Consider the following 20,534-nt stretch of genomic DNA (forward strand, 5'->3'; position numbering starts at 1 on the left):
CCAGATTTTGTGGTGTTGGGAAGATGGGGTTGTATTAAGAGTCTGCAGTGTAAGATGGTTCGAGTCGTGGAAGAAGTCACTATCTCTTTTGAAAAAGAATGCACTATAGAAGTAGCATATCACTTTGATAATGCTGATGACAGCTATAAAAAGGAAAGTTGTGGTGCAGAATGAACTATAGTTCAGGAAATGATAAAAAATGTTTCGAGAAACATTTCTAACGTAGTTTTATTTGTGTCGTCTCCCAGAGAAGATTTTCATGTGATTTGGTAGTTGTCATTTAAATACTTGTTTTGCATGGACTCTTTGGCTATTTACTGAAATTGACTGAGATATATATATTTGTTTTTATCAGGCTTCATTACAAGCTGTAGTCTGTCTTGCTGATGACAAATTTCAACGACGATGATATTGATTTAGGACTTGCTCTAGGTTGCACAACCACTCGTAATGTTTATGCGAAGCTAAAAGACGCTGTAGGTGCAGGTGTAAATGCAAGCTCAACCGTGGGTATGACATTTGCAGCATCTGATCCCCTATCGGAATTAGTTTGGTCCCCTCGTAAAGGTTTGAGCCTCAAATGTGCTGAGAGTGGCTTAGCTGACAAGAAACCTTTTCGTCTGTGGAATGTGGGACCAACCACTTTGATTACCGCACCATCACAAAGTGACAGATTTAAGGGGACTTATGATGAAAATGCTGCTTATGAGAAGATAATCGATCAAGAAAGGTTGGAGACCAATAAAATGGTATTAAAAAGTGGAAATGAAATTGGTAAGGCTATTGCCCGTTACATGTATACAGTAGCACCATATTTATGGCGGTGTTGCTCACGTTTATTTTCTTTATATTATTAGTCACTGAGTAAATAGTCATCTGACAGGCTGCAGCAGCAAAGTGAAGATAATGAACACTGCTGACGGAGTTGATATGGTAGACGCTGATCAAGATGAGGAGAATGTGAAGAATACTGAGAAGGGTTTTTGTGTTCTGACAGTTGAAAGTTGTGAAAAGGATGCAGGTATAGTCTTCTATCCTAAACTCACTTTATTCCTAATGGTGTCTGTTATGTTAAGATTGTGGGGCGTATGTAACACCATCTTGATTTAGTCGACTGACGAAAGAATGGCCAGCTAGACTTTAAGATATCCAAATTTCCTAACATGTGTCTTATTTACTCACTTGTTTTAATGCAGGCAAAGGAGATTTTGGAACGGAGAGATTTCTGCTACATGGAGCCAGTTCCAAGGTTGATATGGGAACCACTGAACCTCTAGCAGGGAAAATTAATCAAGAAATTTCGACTAGCGATAAGTGTAGAAATGAAGATGTTTCCGGTGGCAGTCAGGCTCTAATTCCTACTGTCAAAGACTCAGAGGCCCCTGCATGTCTGCTTCCAAATTCACCAATCAAAATGGAAGCAGACAACACATTAGAATCTACCGGTCTCCCAGCATTAGAGTGCACAGATGAGAATGATGTACATCTTCCAGGGATTATCGAGACTTGTGATCAGAATGTGGAGCAACTTCTTAAGGGAAGTTCTGTTCCACCTGAAACTCCTCCAACACATAGCAGGTCCTCATCATATAGAAGGAAAGGCAAAGCAAAAGCATTGTCCGACGGAAATTCCAATACCAAAATGTCAAATGATGAGGAAGATAGCCATGAGAGTGTAGAAAGCTGCAACAGTACAGGGTTAAACCCAAAGGGTAAGAAACGTTGGCACTTTGAGCAGCAGTTTTTTGTCGGAAGTAAACGAATCAGAACGGATATGCACCGAGATCCTGCCACAGAATCGACAGTTGCACATAATAGCTCTTTTGTGACTTGGATTTCAAACATGGTAAAGGGTTTGTCTAAATCCAAACTTGAAGGGTCTCCTACTCTTGCTCTCACCTTCACTCCTAATAATGAGGAAAGTCATGGAAAAGAGACTAATCATCAGGAAATTGTTATGTATGATAAAGATCATGATTCCGGTAGCAGGTCAATGGGGTTCCGTTCTGTATTTCAGTCGTTATACTGTCCAACCTTAAAGGTGTCTGAAACAGAAATACCGAAAGAGGATCATTCAGTGGGAGAGCCTAAAAAGCTTTCATCAGCTGACAAAATCCTCATTGATGTTCCTCCAATATCCTGCCATCCGGGAGGCGATATGTTAGATGCACACATGCTAATGTCTAATGACAACTCCAACCAATCTACAGTGGCTTGCAAGGAAGTTCCACTGATGGAAACTCAGATTACACCAGCAGTTGTTGCTCCTCGGGAGGTTAGTAGAACCACTTCAGCAGAAAACAAAGCTTCTAATGACTCGATGTCTAGACTTAGAACCAGCACTTGTGAGGAAAAAAATACCTCTCATTCATCTGAATATGACATGTCTAGTAGAAATCAGTCTCTTCGTAGCCTGTGGATTACTAGATTCTCCAACAAAACTCCTGGAACTGTTGTAAACATAGATAATTCCAAGCCAACTACACATGAAACAAGTGTGGTGTGTCGGATTGAACAGGCAAGCTCCGATGTAAAGGAGACTTCGGATAAAGACCAATATGATGATGTTGCAGCCAGCTCGAAAGAGATTCGTGATAATAATTATGAAAGGTCCATGAATAATCTGCATCCTATTGTATCTTCAGCCAAGTTCAAGAAGTCAGAGGCACTGGCCTCACTGTTTTCTAGGAGATTGGATGCCCTTAAATTCATAGGACCTTTTTCAACAAGAAATGAGTATAGCTACACAAGAACAACTTGTTTCTTCTGTGGCAAAAGTGGCCATGACTTACGCAACTGTTCAGAGGTGATAGAATCTGAATTGGAAGTTCTTATTAGAAGCATCAGGGCTTACGAAGGCGCTGAGGAATCTTCTTGTTTGTGCATTAGATGTTTTCAGCTTGATCATTGGGCTATTTCCTGCCCAACTTCAGCTTCAAACAGGAGCGACAATTTGCGGGTCTTATCTGGCAATGAATGTTTGCCTTGCCAACTTGAAATAAAGCAAGGTCATCCCATTGAACTTGCTAATCGTGTTCATCACAGTAGAGATAGATCATCTAGTGACCTAATGCACAACAGAAAACAGTTTTTGTTTGCAAGAACTTCTGGTTCCAATCAAGTTCCGAAGCAGAGAGCGTTTGATTCTACGGAGAACAGTTTGAAAGAAAATATAATTTCTTCCAATTTTGTTAGTAAAGAGATAGCAGATGTTCCAAGAGGAATTTTTGATGTCATCAGGGGTCTTCGGTTGTCTCGTATAGATATTCTCAAGTAAGCAAATCATCTATGCAACTCAGTATATCAATTTCATGTTTATTACTTCTTTAAATGTGGAATTTGTGCAGTTTAAATTCTAGTAAGGAGCAACGAGAGTTCAAAAAATTTCCACATACTAAGCTAGTAGTGTTAGATGCAGTGACATACATAATATTTTGCACAAGCAGTGTTGATCTATTATCACAACTCGTCATATGTTGTTTTGATTCGAGTATATAGAGGTTCTAAAGCTATACTTCTTGCCCCAAATGAATTTATTCAGCATTGTTTTCACCGGTAGTCACTTGTTACATCTATTTACACTGTTTGGTTGCCTTAGATGGATGAATTCCCACACTTCACTATCGCATTTGGACGGGTTTTTCTTGCGTTTGAGACTAGGGAGGTCGGAAGCAGGGCTAGCGGGTACAGGATATTATGTTGCATGCATTAATGGTAAGCTTTATAGTAGTTAATGTTCATTTCAAATTCTCTTCCATCTTTCAATGCAGAATAGATAGTTATTTTTTTATCTGTTTACGTTTGCCACGTCTTCCTATTTATGGAATCCACAGGTCTAAAAGGAGAAAATTTAGAGAGAGATTCCAATAACTGCATATATGTTAATGTCTGTGGAGTCAAATGCCCTGTGGGAAGCCAGTATATCTCCAACCAAGACTTTTTGGAGGTAATATAATTTTTACTTACACATCATACATAGTTTCGGAGATTCCTACGTCTCTGAGCTTGTTATTTTCTAGTTTAATTCTCTTTCTTACCAATTTTTATGGACCTTCTAGTGATAGTTTTTATTGTGAGGGTCATATCGTGTTAAGTACTCCCTCCGTTTCAATTTGTTTGTCTGATTTTGACTTGGCACGAAGTTTAAGAAAGTAAAGAAGACTTTTGAATCTTGTAGTCTTAAACTATGGATATGTAGAAGGTAGTCATATCATGTTAAGTACTCCATCCGTTTCAATTTGTTTGTCTGGTTTTTTAACTTGGCACGAAGTTTAAGAAAGTAAAGAAGACTTTTGAATGTTGTAGTCTTAAGCTATAGATATGTAGAATGTAGTCATATCATGTTAAGTACTCCCTCCGTTTCAATTTGTTTGTCTAGTTTTGACTTGGCATGAAGTTTAAGAAAGTAAAGAAGACTTTTGAATCTTGTAGTCTTTAACTAAAGATACGTAGAATGTAATGTCATATTATGTTAAGACAAACATATTGAAACAAATGAGAGTGCTTTTTTTCTTTTCTTTAAGGAAGTAATCCTTTTGATAGATTCATAATTTTTGACTTGGGATCACAATTAATCTAGCTTGATGTTGCATCTTGTCCTTGAGTTGGTTTTACTTGATTCCTTACGCGAGTGAATCTAGTTAACTGCTCTCGACTCGGGCCATATGGATGTGAATAAAGTACAGAAACTTGTACACGTAATGAATTGCAAATCCACTGACTTTAAATCTCAAATCCGTCTCTAATTCCTTACAGGATGAACTATCCACTTGGTGGCACAAAATGTTGGAGAGTGGTGGAAAGGTTCCTGAAGAAGGCGATTTAAGGCTAAAACTTGACGAGCGGATGAAACTAGGGTTCTAAGAACTCATCAGAACACACACCAAGTCCCGAGTTTGGATCGTCGAAACCAAACCAAGAAATCAGCTATTCCACCATCTTGTAAATAAGATTTTGGGTGCTATTTCACAAATTCTTTGTTTCTTTTTTCTTTATTTGGTATTCTAGACATTTGAGATTTGAGAGTTCTTTTTAGTGATCATCTTGTGTGTATAGATGAATGTACTTGTTATCATAAGGCTTTTGAAATGTTAATTAGATAACATGAGAAAAATTGTTTGAAAAAAGAAAAAGTTGTTGATAAACAACATTATTTTCCATTATGAGGCATATTGATCTTTTTTTGTGTTTGGACTTTGGACCAGTAGTATATATTCCATGGTAAGTGCCTTTGTGAGAGTTTTGTTGGAATCATTTTTGGTCTTTTTTATTTTGATGATCTTGTGAGAATATAAAAGATGTCCACCAGTTTGAACTTTTGTCTTTACTTCTCTTTTTGGCTTTAGATTTTTGTTGTGGCTATAGATCGTCACCCCTGAATGGGTCCTACAGTGTGTGATCTGAATTTTGTCAATTCCAATGTAGACTTCGAATATCGAATGAAAAATAAAATAAAAAACTCTTTTCTTTTCTTTTCTCTTTCTATATATATTTTGTATTATATTTTGAACTCCACAACTATGATAAAAGTATGTATAGCTCGCCAACTGAGTTGCACCCCACTTGTATGCTTATCTAAGATTAATTGGATTTCTTATCGTCACTCTCCAATCTATCCTTCCCATGATTAAGAGAGGGTTTTTATTTAGTTTTTTTAAGTGTTCGATAAGTAAAATATTATCTCAGAAGTATTTATTCATAATTTAATGGTGGAATGTGATGAGGAGTAAGGGTTTGGCCGTTCAGGGCTATGATGGTCCAGGGATAAGGGTTGGGGGTGTTGGATGAGTGGGTCCTGGAAAGGAGTCGGTGAATTTAGAAACTAGAAGGTTGCGGAGTTTGTTTTCTCGACTTTCATTTTAATGGAGGAGTTATTTTCTCATTTTTAAGGAAGTTTATTTTTCGTCGAAGATGAATAAAAGGAATTCACGATGAGTAAAATTCTTCGTCAAACTACTGCTTATGGCAACATAATTATTGTAAATGAGTTCATTTTTATCAAATAATGTGGCTTTTTAACATTATAAATATACATATAATATCGATATTTTACATCACATTTTCTTACTTCCTCAAAGTAAAGTTTAGTTGTGGAAACCAAAATGGAGCCTACAAACATTGAAAGGTTGCTAAAAACTCCAATTGAAGAAATGAAGTATCATGAGCTTCAACAATTGGAAGAGCTCCTGAATGTAACACTTGAGAAACTTGATGAAGTTTTGGCAAAGCTAAAAAAGGAGTGTGGTGGTGTTTTTCCATCTGAAATCCTTGGAAGTGATTTGGCTCCTTTAGAGGATGAGTAAAATTCTTCATAAAGATCGATGTTTGACCAACTAGGTCTTGCTAATCATATCTATGATTTTAATTTTTCATTTCAATATGTTTATCATTATATGAAATGAAATAAAACTTATGTCTTTTATTCAGTATGTGTTAACTTTTCATTCATTGACGTTGGAATTATATGTGTTGAATTCTCAAGTAATAAAAGATAAAAATTAAATAACAAAAGGAATTAAAAATTATGTTAGTTAACTGTTTTAATAAAACCTAAACTCATTTAAAAGTAGGAAAAATTGCGTAAAATAGCAAATATTTAGACCATGTTAAATGATATAGCTATTGTTTGGGTAAATTCTAATTTGCATCAATAATTTCTTCATATCTTGTTTTTAGCCTAATTTGTATAGTTCGCCGATTTGTATTAATTCAGAATTTGTAGAATTCGATTCTGGATTGTACAAATTCAGAATTTTGTATATGCTTACCCTATCTATTTGTATACGATTTATGAATTCATAATAAATTACCATGTTTGTATATTGTCAAGTGAAATATACAAACAAAGTTATGAAAAATCTCTAAATACATAAATACAAAAAATTTATATACTTGCCCTATTTGCATATTCGCAAGTGAAATATACAAACAGGTAAAAATATACAGCCGCAACCTCCATAGCAAAAGGAACTATTGCTATGAAACGCAATTTTCTCTGAAAAGTATACCACTACAAGTCTTGGGCCTAAAAGTTGGCTCAAAAACAAATCTGTTCCACACTGAATTTTCCCACATCTATAATGGGCCATCTAGTGGGCTTTTCATCCAAAATGAAATATTTTGATAATGGGGAAATATGTTTCTTCCTTTGTGTCAATCTGAATTTAGAGGTGGATTTAAAAGTTTTTAGTATAGGAGCGTACCCTTAAAAAAAAGAAAAAAATGTATTAAGAGTCAATTGATCCCCTAGTCCTTTAGATAAATATCTCGAACACTCAATCAATTAAATTGTTTAGCTTTCTTGTAACATGGGTGTCATTAGATAATAATATACTAATTATAAAAAAAATATACATATAAAACAATTAGTTTTATGAAAACATCACGAATTCACATGTACCATTTTTAGCATTTAAATTCGCCCATGTGTTCGATAGTTAATGAGTTAAATTCTTGACTCAACAAGGTAACTAATCATTTGCAATAATGAACTTATTACTAATTAAGTAGTGAATGACAATAATTTGACAAGATGAAAGATTTGTTTTGAATATAAATTGATTTTTCAAATCAGTTGATTGACATAATTATTACTTGAAATTATATGTTAAATTTATCTCATCTCTATTAGAATAGTATGCTTAAAACGACAAAATAAAAGTCAAAATAATTTTAAAATATTTTTGGCTTTTATAAATACTTATTTTACTATATTTTGAATTGCAGAAGGTTGACCAATTAATTAAAAATGTGAAAGTCCAAAATTGAGGGTCAAACAATTTATACAAAGGATCTAGACGTGGAAATGCACTAAATACTATATTTTTTTCTCAACTTAAAACAAATAAAAAGGAATCCACGATATTTTGCTACCGCTTATGGCAACATAATTATTGTACATGAGTTCATTTTTATCAAATAATGTGGTTTTTTAACATTATAAATACACTCGTGACATCGGTATTCTACATCACATTTTCTTACTTCCTCAAAGTAAAGTTTAGCTGTGGAAATCAAGATGGAGCCTACCAACATTGAAAGATTGCTAAAAGCTCCCGTGGAAGAACTGAAGTATCATGAGCTTCAACAGCTGGAAGAGATCCTGAAAGTAGCAATTGAGATAGTTGATGAAGCTTTGGCAAAGCTAAAAGGGGAGCGTGGTGGTGTTTTTTCATCTGAAATCCTTGGAAGTGATTTGACTCCTTCAAAGGATGAGTAAAATTCTTTGTAAAGTTTCGATGTTTGACCAACTAGGTCTTGCTAATCATATCTATGATTTTGATTTTTCATTTCAATATGTTTATCATTATATGAAATGAAATAAAATTTATGTCTTTTATTCAGTATGTTTTAACTTTTCATTATTGACGTTGGAATTATATCTGCTGAATTCACAAGTAATAAAAGATAAAAATTAAATAACACACAAAATTAAAAATCATGTTAGTTAGCTTTTTTAAGAAAATCTAAACTCATTTAAAGTAGGAAATAACAAATATTTAAACCATATTAAATGATTTAGCTATTGTTTAGGGAAATTTTAATTCACATCTATAGTTCGTCATATCTTGTTTTTAGTCTAATTTGTATAATTCGTCTGATTTGTATAGTTCGCTGATTTGTATAAATTTAGAATTTGTAGAATTCGGTTCTGAACTGTACAAATTCAAAATTTTGTATATGCTTACCCGTATACGATTTATGTTTTTATAATAAATTACCTTATTTATATACTGACAAGTGAAATATACAAACAAAGTTCTGAATAATTCCTAAATATGTAAATACATAATTGGTATATACTTATTATATTTTTATATTTACAAGCGAAATATACAAATGAGTAGAAATATACAGCCGCAACCTCCATAGCAAACTAAACTAAAGCTATGAAATGAAATTATTAAAATTACAGCTATAGAATTTTATTATGTCTATTATGTTTGCTATTTTTGAAATTTTCTCTTAAAAATATACCTCTACAAGTCTTGGGCCTAAAAGTTGGCCCAAAAACAGATCTGTTCCACCAGTGAATTACCCATATCTATATCGGGCCCTCTAATGGGTTGTTCATTCAAAACGGAAATATTTTGATAAAGGGAAAATATGTTGTATAAAATATAGGAACCACATATTATAAGTACTAAATAACATCCTATCCCTTCTAGTTTTCTATTTACCAAAAATCCCTTAAAAATGATGTTTGCGGGATACATAGCGTTGTGCACGGGATACATTAGGTTTGATACATTCCACATAGCGGGATACATAGCGTTGTGCACGGGATATATAGCGTTTGATACATTCCACATAGCGGGATACATAGTGTTGTGCACTGGATACATGCGGGATACATAGGTAAATAAGGGATTTTTGAAATTTTTGAAATAAGTATGGATAAATGGATATTAAGGTAAGTATAGGAGTGTAGTTAAGTAATTTTAGAGGCGGATTTAAATTGAGCGACTTACGATCAATCAAAACATTTTGAATATTTTCCTGCACAGCAAACAAACTCTAATTATTCACATTTCATCTGCTCCCATATTTCTTCTATAACCTACCAATAAAATGTCCAAAAAATAAAATAAAAATTGTCATAATAAAGATACAAATATTGTCTTAATTACACGTTATGTGTGATGGTAAAACTTGGTATTTTTACCTATTAAATGAGACATTTTCTAATTTTAGAAGTTTAATTTTAATTATATAGAATAGAGTAATCCAAATATCATATAATTTCTTAGAATAATCTGTCAAATTAAACCATTAACACTTCTAAACGAGGTTTTTAGTTACCTTAACATTTTTTATGAAGTATTAAAAATAAGATAATTTTATTTTTTCATGTCTTTGATTGAAAAAAAAAGAGTACTCATTTTTTTCTTTTGAAACATTTATTTTCCGGAACTCATAAATAAAAATGAACATAAATCATTAATAATTTTATTTGCACTTTAAATACATAAGTTATTTATAATTTTATTTAGTTATAAAATTTTATCATGTATAATTATTATTTTTTATTAATTATTTCACTTCTAAATTATCTTCAATATATTTTTTTAGATAAAGTTTCTTTTATATATAATTTTAACAAGTTTAAATGTTTAGAAAAATATAAATTACATTATAGAGGGTCTAAGTGTAGGATATTCATAATATAAGGAGTGTATGTGTTTGACTTTAAGATATATGGAATCTATCCATAATTAAATCATAGTATAAACTATAAGGGTCTGTTTGGAAAGCCACTTGGTAATTGGAATTGGTGTAATTACTAGGATAGTAATTACTAGCCTAGTCATTACACTGTCTAGTAATTACACTGACCTGTTTGGTTGCCACAGTGTAATTACAGTGTAATTACACATGTCCTGTTTGGATGCCACAGTGTAATTACACATGTTCTGTTTGGATGTCAATTGCAATCATAAAATTATAATAAATTTTAAAAATAAAAATTAATTATTTAAAATTTATACTAGACAAATAAGAAACTTTATAAATGACATTAAATTAAATATTTAAGACATATATTATTTTTTGAAAATATATTAACTAATAAACATATTTTCTGTAACTAATATTATGAAAAAATAATTGATTTATATTTTTTCAAATTAATATATTTCAATTGAATTGATCGTAACAACTAAAAATATAATGTTTCTACGAACATATTGAAATGCATGTTTGATAAAAAGAATAATATATAAATAAAATGTCAGAAATTATTAAATGTTTGACAAAAATATAATCTATCAAGTCTAATTAAAAAATGACGTGCAATGTAAATTCAATATTACTAAAACAAATGAAACTGAAAATATAACATAGGTTATAAATTCAAAACAAAAAAATTTAACATAATACTCTTATAACAAATTTCAACATAGCAATAAATATGATTTATTTTTATTTTTTCTTAATAAAGAAAACGTAAGTCTATAACCTTATTTAACAATAAATTCTATTTTAATTTAAAAATTAGAATACTAATAAAATTATGCTAATGAGAAAATAAGCATGGCATAAAGAAATAGATAATACGAGAAAATTACATAGAATCACGTAAAGTAAGGTTGAGAACAAGAAGAAAATGAAATATATAAAATAAAAAATAAACTTTTACAAATTTTTAGAATAATAAAAATAAAAAAAGAACTTAAAATAATAGAAGTAAAAAAAATTAAAACAAAATAATAAAAATAGAAATTAAAAAAATTATAATTAAAAAGTAATCAGGTGGTAATTACACCATGTAATTACAAGCAATTCAAAGCCTATGCCTGTGAATTGTAGAATGTAATTACCCCCTGCCAATTACACTAATTACCTGCTGACCAAGTAATTACATATCCTTCCAAACAGGACAAGACAATGTAATTACACCAATTACACCAAATCCAATTATCGGGTGTCCTTCCAAACATGCCCTAAAGGTATTTAGTGTAATTAACTCTTTAACTTAAAAGAAAATCTCAAAAAAGGGAATACAAATATATATTGTATATTAGGTCAGACAACAATGCTACCAAATTGGGCCCTATTTTGGTTTCTTGCCTAGTTCGACCGAAGTTGGGTAATTATACGTTTAAGATAACATAATTTTTTAAAAAAATTATTATTTAAATTATAAAAAATCAGTTTTCCTATTCTCTTTCTTAACATTCGGATAGAACACTCCACATTTATCAGATACTTTACAACTTTGTTTGGGTACAATATATCTGATACAATGTTATTATTGATACATAATCTCAATTATTTTAAACTTAAATCAGTATGAATCTAGTTTATACTATCTGAAAAATAACTTATGTATTTCCTATGTATTGAGCGAAGGAGCAATGTATCCGCGAGTTCTGAAAGCAGAACAGTCTTATCAAAGCGTTCTCTTTAACCAATCAACCAAGACAGATGGAATGGGGGCTGAATAGAGAAGTTCTCTTCCCACGTAGCGCTAAGAAGCAAGTTCCGACAACCTATGATGAAATAGCATAAAACAAAAAAGGGCTACGCGAATAATAGTGTTAGTAGTTTGTGAGGCTAATTTTGAGGTAGATAGTGGATTGATGTTCACTGTAGCACTATCTGACCTTGAAGGTTAAGTTAGTGTTTCGAGATTATTGTAATTCGGGAAACTTTTGAAATAGGATATAATTAGCGCCCAAATTGTTGAGGTTTCTGCACTTTATACTAATTTTTGTGTAAATTACAACTTATTCTTCTCTTTCCTAACCCAAACAATCTTTCAAAACATACTTTTCAACATAGATTAACACAATACTTTCAACTTAAGTCATCATGACTGTTATATCTAGGCCTCACAAATATATTGTATTTTTTTTTAAGGAAACATGCATGTTCAAATCTAAATGGATGTTGTTGGAATTAGTTGACAATAGTCCAAAAGGCTTCAATATGGAGATTTGGTTCATTTGAGATTAGTTTGCAATAGTTATAGAGTAAATTTGTTGAATAAAATACATTGAAGAATGTCGTATGAAGTTGAAAAACATGGTCATTTAAGGCTGAGAATGTGAGCAAGAAGTAGAAATATCTTAGTAACCATTGTTTAAGCTCGAAGTTTTAAAATTTGAAATTGAATTTCGACAAATAATTAAGTTATGTTTCAAATGAATATTGTTGCAAAAGATTTGAGTACATATTAAGGAATCTAAATATAGAATTTAGGGTGATTCGACGTAGTTTTTGAGTGATTTTGGTGTTTGAATTTATTTATGGAAGAATGTAAAGTCAATTTTTGTATAATGATGTATATACATATATGAACATCTCTTATAATTTTATATAATGTTTGTATATTAGTGTATGATATTGTATATCAAATTTTAAAACTGTTGTAACGGGAAAAAATAAAATTTTGTATGATATTGTATACCTATGTTTTAACAACTACTAAAAGAAAATTGTCAGCTATGCGACTAAAAACTTAAAATTTAGCTGCATAAATGCAATAAAGTGTTGTGAGTGTTATTATTATTATTTTATTTTATTTGCAATATTATATGTCCCTAAAAAAAATGATCAGGGGGTATAGAAATAACAATAAAGGGATATTGGTAATATTAGCAAGAATTTAGTTATTAGAAAATACTCGAGTGATCCAAGTTATTTTAAGTAGGCGTTTAACCATATAATAATATACATATTTTATACATTTTCTATATATTGACTAAGAGATCCAAACTACATATTTTATACATTTTCTACATAATTTTGAATCAGTAATTGTGATTCAAATATTAGTTCAATAAATCAATTCCGTTTGATGGTGAAAATTGTATTTGAAGATAATCCATTAAACAAACTTCAATAAGTGATTTGAATTTCGAAAATACAAATTTGGAGTTGTTTTATTAGACATGTTAGAGATAATCTAAGGATATTGTTGACAAAATGAGAAGTCATTTGGATATTTGGTTTGATTTTGAACAAATTACAACTAAAAAATTGCGGGATAAGTTTGTCTATCGACGTTTATATACTTTTATATAATATTATACACTTATATGCAAGACATGTACATTATATATAGGTGTATAAATTTGTGTAAAATCTGTCTATAAACTCATATGCACTATTATATAAAAACAGATTTAATCTATTGTTAGCTTCTTCTGAAGTTTAATTCAAATTGATTTCAAATCACTTAAAATTTAAATTACGAACTCATCTTGATGTTTTCAATCAATTGGAACAACAATCAATCCACATATAATTTTAACTTTTTAACGGCACACATAACTAACTAATTTCAACTCTTAATAACCTTCTATGATGGACTTCTATTTTTCGAGTTTTCAGTCAATTTAAAATAAAAAATGCAATTCTTATATTCGAACTTTTTTATATATATAAAAAAGTAGATTTTAAGTAAATCGAACAAAAATAATAGATATATTTAGGATGGTACAAAAAATTGCCTTTCAAATACAGAATATCAACAATATAGTTCAATAAAGTAAGTACTACACAAGGATGTTTGTACAAGATTCTAGATGAAGTAAAATCACAAACTAATTACCTCAACTGATAGAAACAAAAAATTATTCAATATGAATACAATAAGTCCTCCCTCACTAAATTAATACATGTGGGACTATGAAATATTATCTAATCGATGAATTAATATTTATTAATTTAAAGAGTATTTTGAGATTTAATGAAGGTTAATTTTGATTACATCAAAATCATTGCATTTTACTAATTTATGTGTCATATTTATTGAATTCACATAAAATTTTTTTATTATACATTGAGTACAATGAATATATCAAATTTATTATATCTTACTAACTTATGTATCATATTTATTGAATTCATATAAAATATAAATTCATTATACATAAAGTACAATGTATGTGTATGATTTATTGTAATATATTTTTTTGTTAAATCATTCATTGCAAAATAAATTCAAGAATTTGATTATTCATTATAAAAATAAATTATCATACATGATGTTCATTATTTCTTAATAATCAAATTTATTCCTTGTATCTTTACTAAAAACATTTAATGTATAATAGTGAAAAATAAAACTATATAAAGCAATATTAGAATTTTTTTGAAACCATATCCGAATCATAATAGTTAATCCTAAAAATTAAATCTCATTAAAATCCTAAAACTATAATTCAAATTATTTAACCTTCATTTCCCCCCAAAAATTTACTTTTATCCCAAAACCCCCAATTCTTTTCTTTTTTCAAAAAAGGAAAATATATATTTTTAAAAATAGAAAAAGGTACCATTTTGTTCGATCCGCGTAGTCGATCTTAGGACTCTTCTAAACTGTTGATATCTTTTAATCGAACGGCTGAGATTCAAATCTATATCGATCCGCGTCACTCTCATTTTAACCAATCAGATTTCATTACTTCCCTTTAAATACCATTCGAAGTTTGAGCCATTTTCATCATTTCTCATAACTCAAAAAACAGTACAAATTATCTAGCGTCAATTAAGCTCTGCTGCAACAATGGTGTCTGCTACTGCATCTGCGAAGAAAACTTCTGCCCCGAAGAAACCCAGATCTCATCCTCCTTATGTTGAGGTATTAGGATATTAAATTCTGTTTTTCTTCTTCCTTTTTTTGATAAAGATTTGTACTTTTTGGAATTTTTGAGTTCAATTTATGATTGGGGTTGTTAATTTGATGTTTTAAATGATGGGGTTTGTGTTGCAGATGATATCTGAAGCAATAACAACGTTGAAGGAAAGAACTGGATCGAGTCAAGTGGCGATAGCCAAGTTCATTGAGGAAAAGCAAAAGGGTTTGCCTTCAAACTTCAGGAAGCTCTTGTTGGTTCAATTGAAGAAACTTGTTGCTTCAGGAAAACTCACTAAAATCAAGAGTTCTTTCAAGATTTCCCCTGTTGTGAAACCTGCCGCCGTTGTGAAGCCAAAGAAGGCACCGGCTCCGGCAACAAAGAAGAAGTCCACCTCCTCAACCGCCGCTGCCGCCGCAAAGCCAAAAGCAACAACCCCGAAGAAGAAGGTTGTGGTGAAGAAAGCCAAACCCGCGGCAGCACCACCAGCAAAGAAAGCGAAGAAGCCAGTTGCTGCTCCGGCTAAAGCGAAGAAAACCCCGGTGAAGAAAGCTGCAGTTGCTAAGGTGAAGAAAACTCCAGCGAAGAAAGTTGTGAAGAAGCCGAAAACTATTAAGTCTCCGGCTAAGAAAGCGAAGAAATGAAGAAATTATTCTGAATTTGGGTGTTTGAATCTGTAAATTACTTTCACATTTCTCTAGTGATGATATTAAATCCACCCTTTTTCTTCATGAGTTTTTCATTTTTCTTCTTCCCCTTCTGTTTGCAGTTTTTACTCGTTCTCCATTGTTAGGGTTTGTTTGTTTTAGGAGTATGACTTGTGCTCTGTCGTTTTCATTTAATAGTAACAGATTTGTATGAAGAAATGAAGAACAGTGTTAGTAATATTATTTTAATCCAGAAATTACTTCTATTTGTGTTAATTAATTTGCTTAATTGATGTCATTTTCCTTAATTATGCTTGTTCTTATCCATTTACGCCAATGGCACATAAAGTTAGTATAATTGTCCATGAATCTTTTATCATATGCTGTAACATTTAATTTAACAGATATTACACAATTTATATTATTATTATTATTATTATTATTGTTGTGTTAATTATATTTGTTTAAGTTTATTTGAAAATTTTCCCTCCACAAGAAGATGATAATGGATAAAAGAGAACTGAATTTAATGAATAAAAATTAAGAAAAAGCTGATTAGATAATTGATTAGTTTTCAATAGTTTACAAATAACAATTCAAAGCTAAATCTTTTAGTTGAATTTACAAAATTAATCAAAAATATAGTTAATGTGTACTTTTAAAAGTGTTTGCTCTTGAATCTTCTTCAAAAACATAGAGAAAAAAATTATTGTTTTAAAAAATACAATGCATCCAATAGTTGTGGATTAATGAGTGTCAAAGTTTACATAACTTTATGTCCGCCTTATTTTTGTTAGATAAATTGTTTTCGATAGATTTTTGGTTCAATTATTTTAAAAATTGTTAAAAATGTGCAATTTTTCTAAAAATTGAATTTCTTTTACGTCTAATTGTTTGATTTTACAAATAAATCAAAATAGTAGGTATACCTTACAAAATGCACCTAATGTTTACCTTTTTTTTGGTTAGATAAATTACTGCCTAGCTAACTACAATAAGTTATAATTAATTCTTACCCTAGAAAAAACTTAAAATTAAAACTAAATATACACACAAGGAAGTTAGCAATCTTTGGTCATTAACCAGAGATACGAGTCTCGAAGTTTGAGGTATGGAAAAAATCATATTGGGAATCCTTGCTCTCAAATGGGTCTTCGAGTACGCTATCCAAATTTAATTAGGATCGGGTCGGAAACCCAAAAGACGAGGAAGCAATATTTGGTCATTGATCATGGATCAGGTACTTTGGGCCCAGCCCTATTTCGTGAAATTAGACCCATCACAGCCCATTGAGCACAAAACCTTATCGTAGCTCAAACGCCACTTCATAGTCCACCAAAAAACCCTAACGCCGCTTACCTCCGCCGCAAAGGTTTCCGATTTCCCATCTCCAGAACCATGGCGGACGTTGAAGCCGATGTGACGACCGGACAGCCAAGGAAGAGGACGTTTAAGAAGTTTAGCTACAGAGGCGTTGATCTCGATTCTCTTCTCGACATGTCCACTGACGAGCTCGTCAAGCTCTTCAATGCACGTCCCCGTAGAAGGTTTTTTGCTAATTTCTTTTCAATTTAATTCATTTCTTCTTTATTTATAGCAAAATAATGTGAATTATACTGTTCATACTGTTAACTGTATCTAATTTTCTGTTTGCTTGCAAAATGTACATATTTCATTTTTGTTTGATTAACACTTCGATAATGACCAGTAGTTGCCTCATATGGTAAAAAATCCCTGTATCTCCAATATATAACTTATATCCATATATTTCTGAGACTTAAGATTATGTTAAGCATACATTTGTATTCTGATGCCAAGCATATCCCTGTTGCATCTGTGTCAGTTTTTGTCAGGACGTCTGAATTTGATTTGTTGCAGGTTCTAGAGAGGTTTGAAGAGGAAGCCAATGGCTCTGATCAAGAAACTGCGGAAGGCGGTATGCATATGATATTTGTGCTTGATACTATCATTGGCATGTTGAACCCCCCCCCCCCCCATCGGAAAAAAAAACTTATACCTTTCATAGTAAATTAGTATGGATATATCTGTCTGTTAATTATCTTCTATTCACCTTGTGATGCATTTTGCTTTTATAACATTTGCTATGTATGAAATAGTTTTGTATGCTCTATCAACAAAGGAACAACAGTCACATGCTGAAAAAAAAACTTTTCGAGTTCTTGTTAAAATCTGAACTGTTTACGTTCATGCATATTGTGTTTCGTGTTCTTTTTTCGCTCTGGCCTGTATACATGTTAGTATTAACTTCTATCAACTTTGATATTCATCCTAAAGGAGACCCTTGCAGCACCAAGTTTGAGCTGAAGTAAAATTTGTCATTTTGATCCTCTAAGTCTTATATGAGTTGCTTAACTTAGGGTTAGGGATGGCAATGGGGCGGGAGTGGGTGCGGCGGGTTATTGTGTAAGTGGGGCGGGGCAGGTTAGAGCTTTGCGGGTGTGGGGCAGGTTTGAATATATCATTTCAAAATTTATGTGGGGTGGGGTGGGTTGCGGGTTTGGAATAAGTTTAAAGTCGTAATTCACACAAATTCTCTGTATCAGTTTTGCACCTATTTGGGCCATTGCCATTTGATGAGTTTTAAGTAAAAATGAATATTTACGTAAACTGTTTTGAAAGGCTAAGAAACTAGAAAGAAAAAATTATCTCACTACTTGGCATTTAATTTTTTGTTATTACATCAAATGTAACCAATTCAAATCTACCAAAAAAAAATTGTTGCTGACATATCTAAAAGAGTTATAAAACATCGTAATGTTAAAAATTTAAATAATGTTACATGTTAATTTTAGCGATTAATAGTTAACAAAATTTTAATTTTTTAAGTTGAAAACTTATTGAGCCTATTATTTGAAAAGTTTTTTACAAAATATGTGGGATGGGGCGGGTTTTTGCGGGGCGGGGCGGGTTGAAAATAACAAAATATGTTATGTGGGCGGAGCGGGGCGGGTTGAGATCTTAGCGGGTTTAAGCGGGCTTGCCCTGCAACCGCTCAGCCCCGCCCCGCAACCGCTCCGCCCCGCCCCATTGCCATCCCTACTTAGGGTGAAATCATTAAGTGTTGAATTTGTACTAAACAAGTTGGTTTAGATCTCCATCAACCTAATGACTTAAGTCTTAAGAATCTTTCCATATTCACCTCCTTTTGTGTAAGTTATACAGATGGAGGTGATCGATGTGGTGTAATGTTTAATTCAGTTCGGTGACTTTACTAGTGAAATGCCTAATTTAGCGTGTCGTTGGGAGAATTATTGTTAATTGATTTGAGCATAACATACTAGATATTTGGATCTAAAACCTGTCCTATATATTTTTTAGTGTATATGATTGATTGCTATGTAGACAGAGATTGATTTAGAAACACTACTAGTAAGATTTCATGGTTAAAATATTCTACACTGATTATAATTGATAAGTGGACTTGAAGTGAAGATGATGACAATTTTCTCAACACATGAAAATAGACGTAATCTTGGGGATGTATGGAGTGATGGTTTTAGCTGTTTCTGGGTCTACAAAGCTTCTCCCAAGTTACTGAAATGTATAGTTACTTGGTTTATTGAGTTACCTTTCCTGTTGATAGGTCTCCATGATCTTGTCAGTGTTTGTTTACTCTTAGCAGATATTCATATTGCGCATTAATCTTTTTCATCAGCAGCTACTAATAGATGCATTTTTTTCTGCAGAAACGCGAAGCTCCACAAGGTGAAAAGCCAGAGCCTGTCAAGACTCATCTTAGGAACATGATCATCGTTCCTGAAATGATTGGAAGTGTTATCGGAATTTACAATGGTAAAACCTTCAATCAGATTGAAGTCAAGCCTGAGATGATCGGCCACTACCTGGCCGAGTTCTCTATCTCATATAAGCCTGTCAAGCACGGTAGACCCGGTATTGGTGCTACTCACTCGTCAAGGTTCATACCACTCAAGTGATTTTCCCACCTGTCTATTTTTCTTCTGTTTTAGCCTTGTCAACGCCCTTTAAAAAAACAATTTTGATGCAACATATGAGTTATTTAAAACAGTTTTTTACTGTAGAACTCTTATTTGTTCATGAATATCATTGTTTTTGATGGATTAGTAAAAATTATAATATACTCTACCCTCCTATATTCCACTCGTGGGATCACATTGGGTATGTTGTTGTCTTTGGTTTTTGTACTAAAAATTATTATACTTGGTTTTTGTACTAAAAATTATTATACTTGGTTTTTGTACTAAAAATTATTATACTTGGTTTTTGTACTAAAAATTATTGTACTGTGTTATATCGATTTTATATTAAACTAAGATGGATTTAAATGGATTGACATATACATTGATGACCATCTCCAACCCTACTCTATTTTACACTCTATTCTCTGTATTTGGAGAGTAAAATAGAGAATGCCCTCTCCAAGCACTCTATTTTACCCTCTATTTTCCAATTATTTGTAGAACTACTATTTATGCTCTCTATTTCACTTTTTGAATATTATATTATTATTTTTATTATTTTGTAATTAACATATTATTTTTCATTTAAGACTATTAATTAAATCTCTAATATTCGTAATTCTTTTAAAATGTAATATACATTAAAAAAATATATTAGTTAATATATACTACTTTCATCTTGAATTAATAATATGTATATTTTTTTTAATTTTCATCACTTTGTGATATAATTTGATGTTATTATTAATTTTCACTATGAAGAAATGCACAAAATTTAAAAGAAAAGATAAAAATTTTAATTTAAAAATACAATACATAATATAATAATTTAAATATAAGATAAC

At 31.5% G+C, this 20,534-nt stretch overlaps 2 protein-coding genes and 1 pseudogene across 2 annotated transcripts; all 3 read left to right on the top strand.

Moving 5' to 3' along the window:
* Positions 1-355: 355 nt before the first annotated feature.
* Positions 356-5,096, top strand: LOC125839594 (uncharacterized). The gene is made up of 6 exons (XM_049518587.1): positions 356-774; positions 884-1,021; positions 1,197-3,273; positions 3,599-3,714; positions 3,834-3,946; positions 4,756-5,096. Exons 1-6 carry the CDS (start codon positions 387-389, stop codon positions 4,861-4,863), a joined length of 2,940 nt encoding a protein of 979 aa, XP_049374544.1. The 5' UTR covers positions 356-386; the 3' UTR covers positions 4,864-5,096.
* A 9,855-nt stretch (positions 5,097-14,951) lies between these two features.
* On the top strand, positions 14,952-16,006 carry LOC125839603 (histone H1-like). The gene is made up of 2 exons (XM_049518594.1): positions 14,952-15,088; positions 15,221-16,006. The coding sequence occupies exons 1-2, from the start codon at positions 15,014-15,016 to the stop codon at positions 15,725-15,727; spliced, it is 582 nt and encodes a 193-aa protein (XP_049374551.1). The 5' UTR covers positions 14,952-15,013; the 3' UTR covers positions 15,728-16,006.
* Positions 16,007-17,112: 1,106 nt separating this feature from the next.
* On the top strand, positions 17,113-19,691 carry LOC125839605 (40S ribosomal protein S15-like; annotated as a pseudogene).
* Positions 19,692-20,534: the final 843 nt, after the last annotated feature.

This window comes from Solanum verrucosum, unplaced genomic scaffold, assembly GCF_900185275.1.
Source record: "Solanum verrucosum unplaced genomic scaffold, falcon-dt-bn FXZP01000306.1, whole genome shotgun sequence".
Classification (NCBI taxonomy): domain Eukaryota; kingdom Viridiplantae; phylum Streptophyta; class Magnoliopsida; order Solanales; family Solanaceae; genus Solanum; species Solanum verrucosum.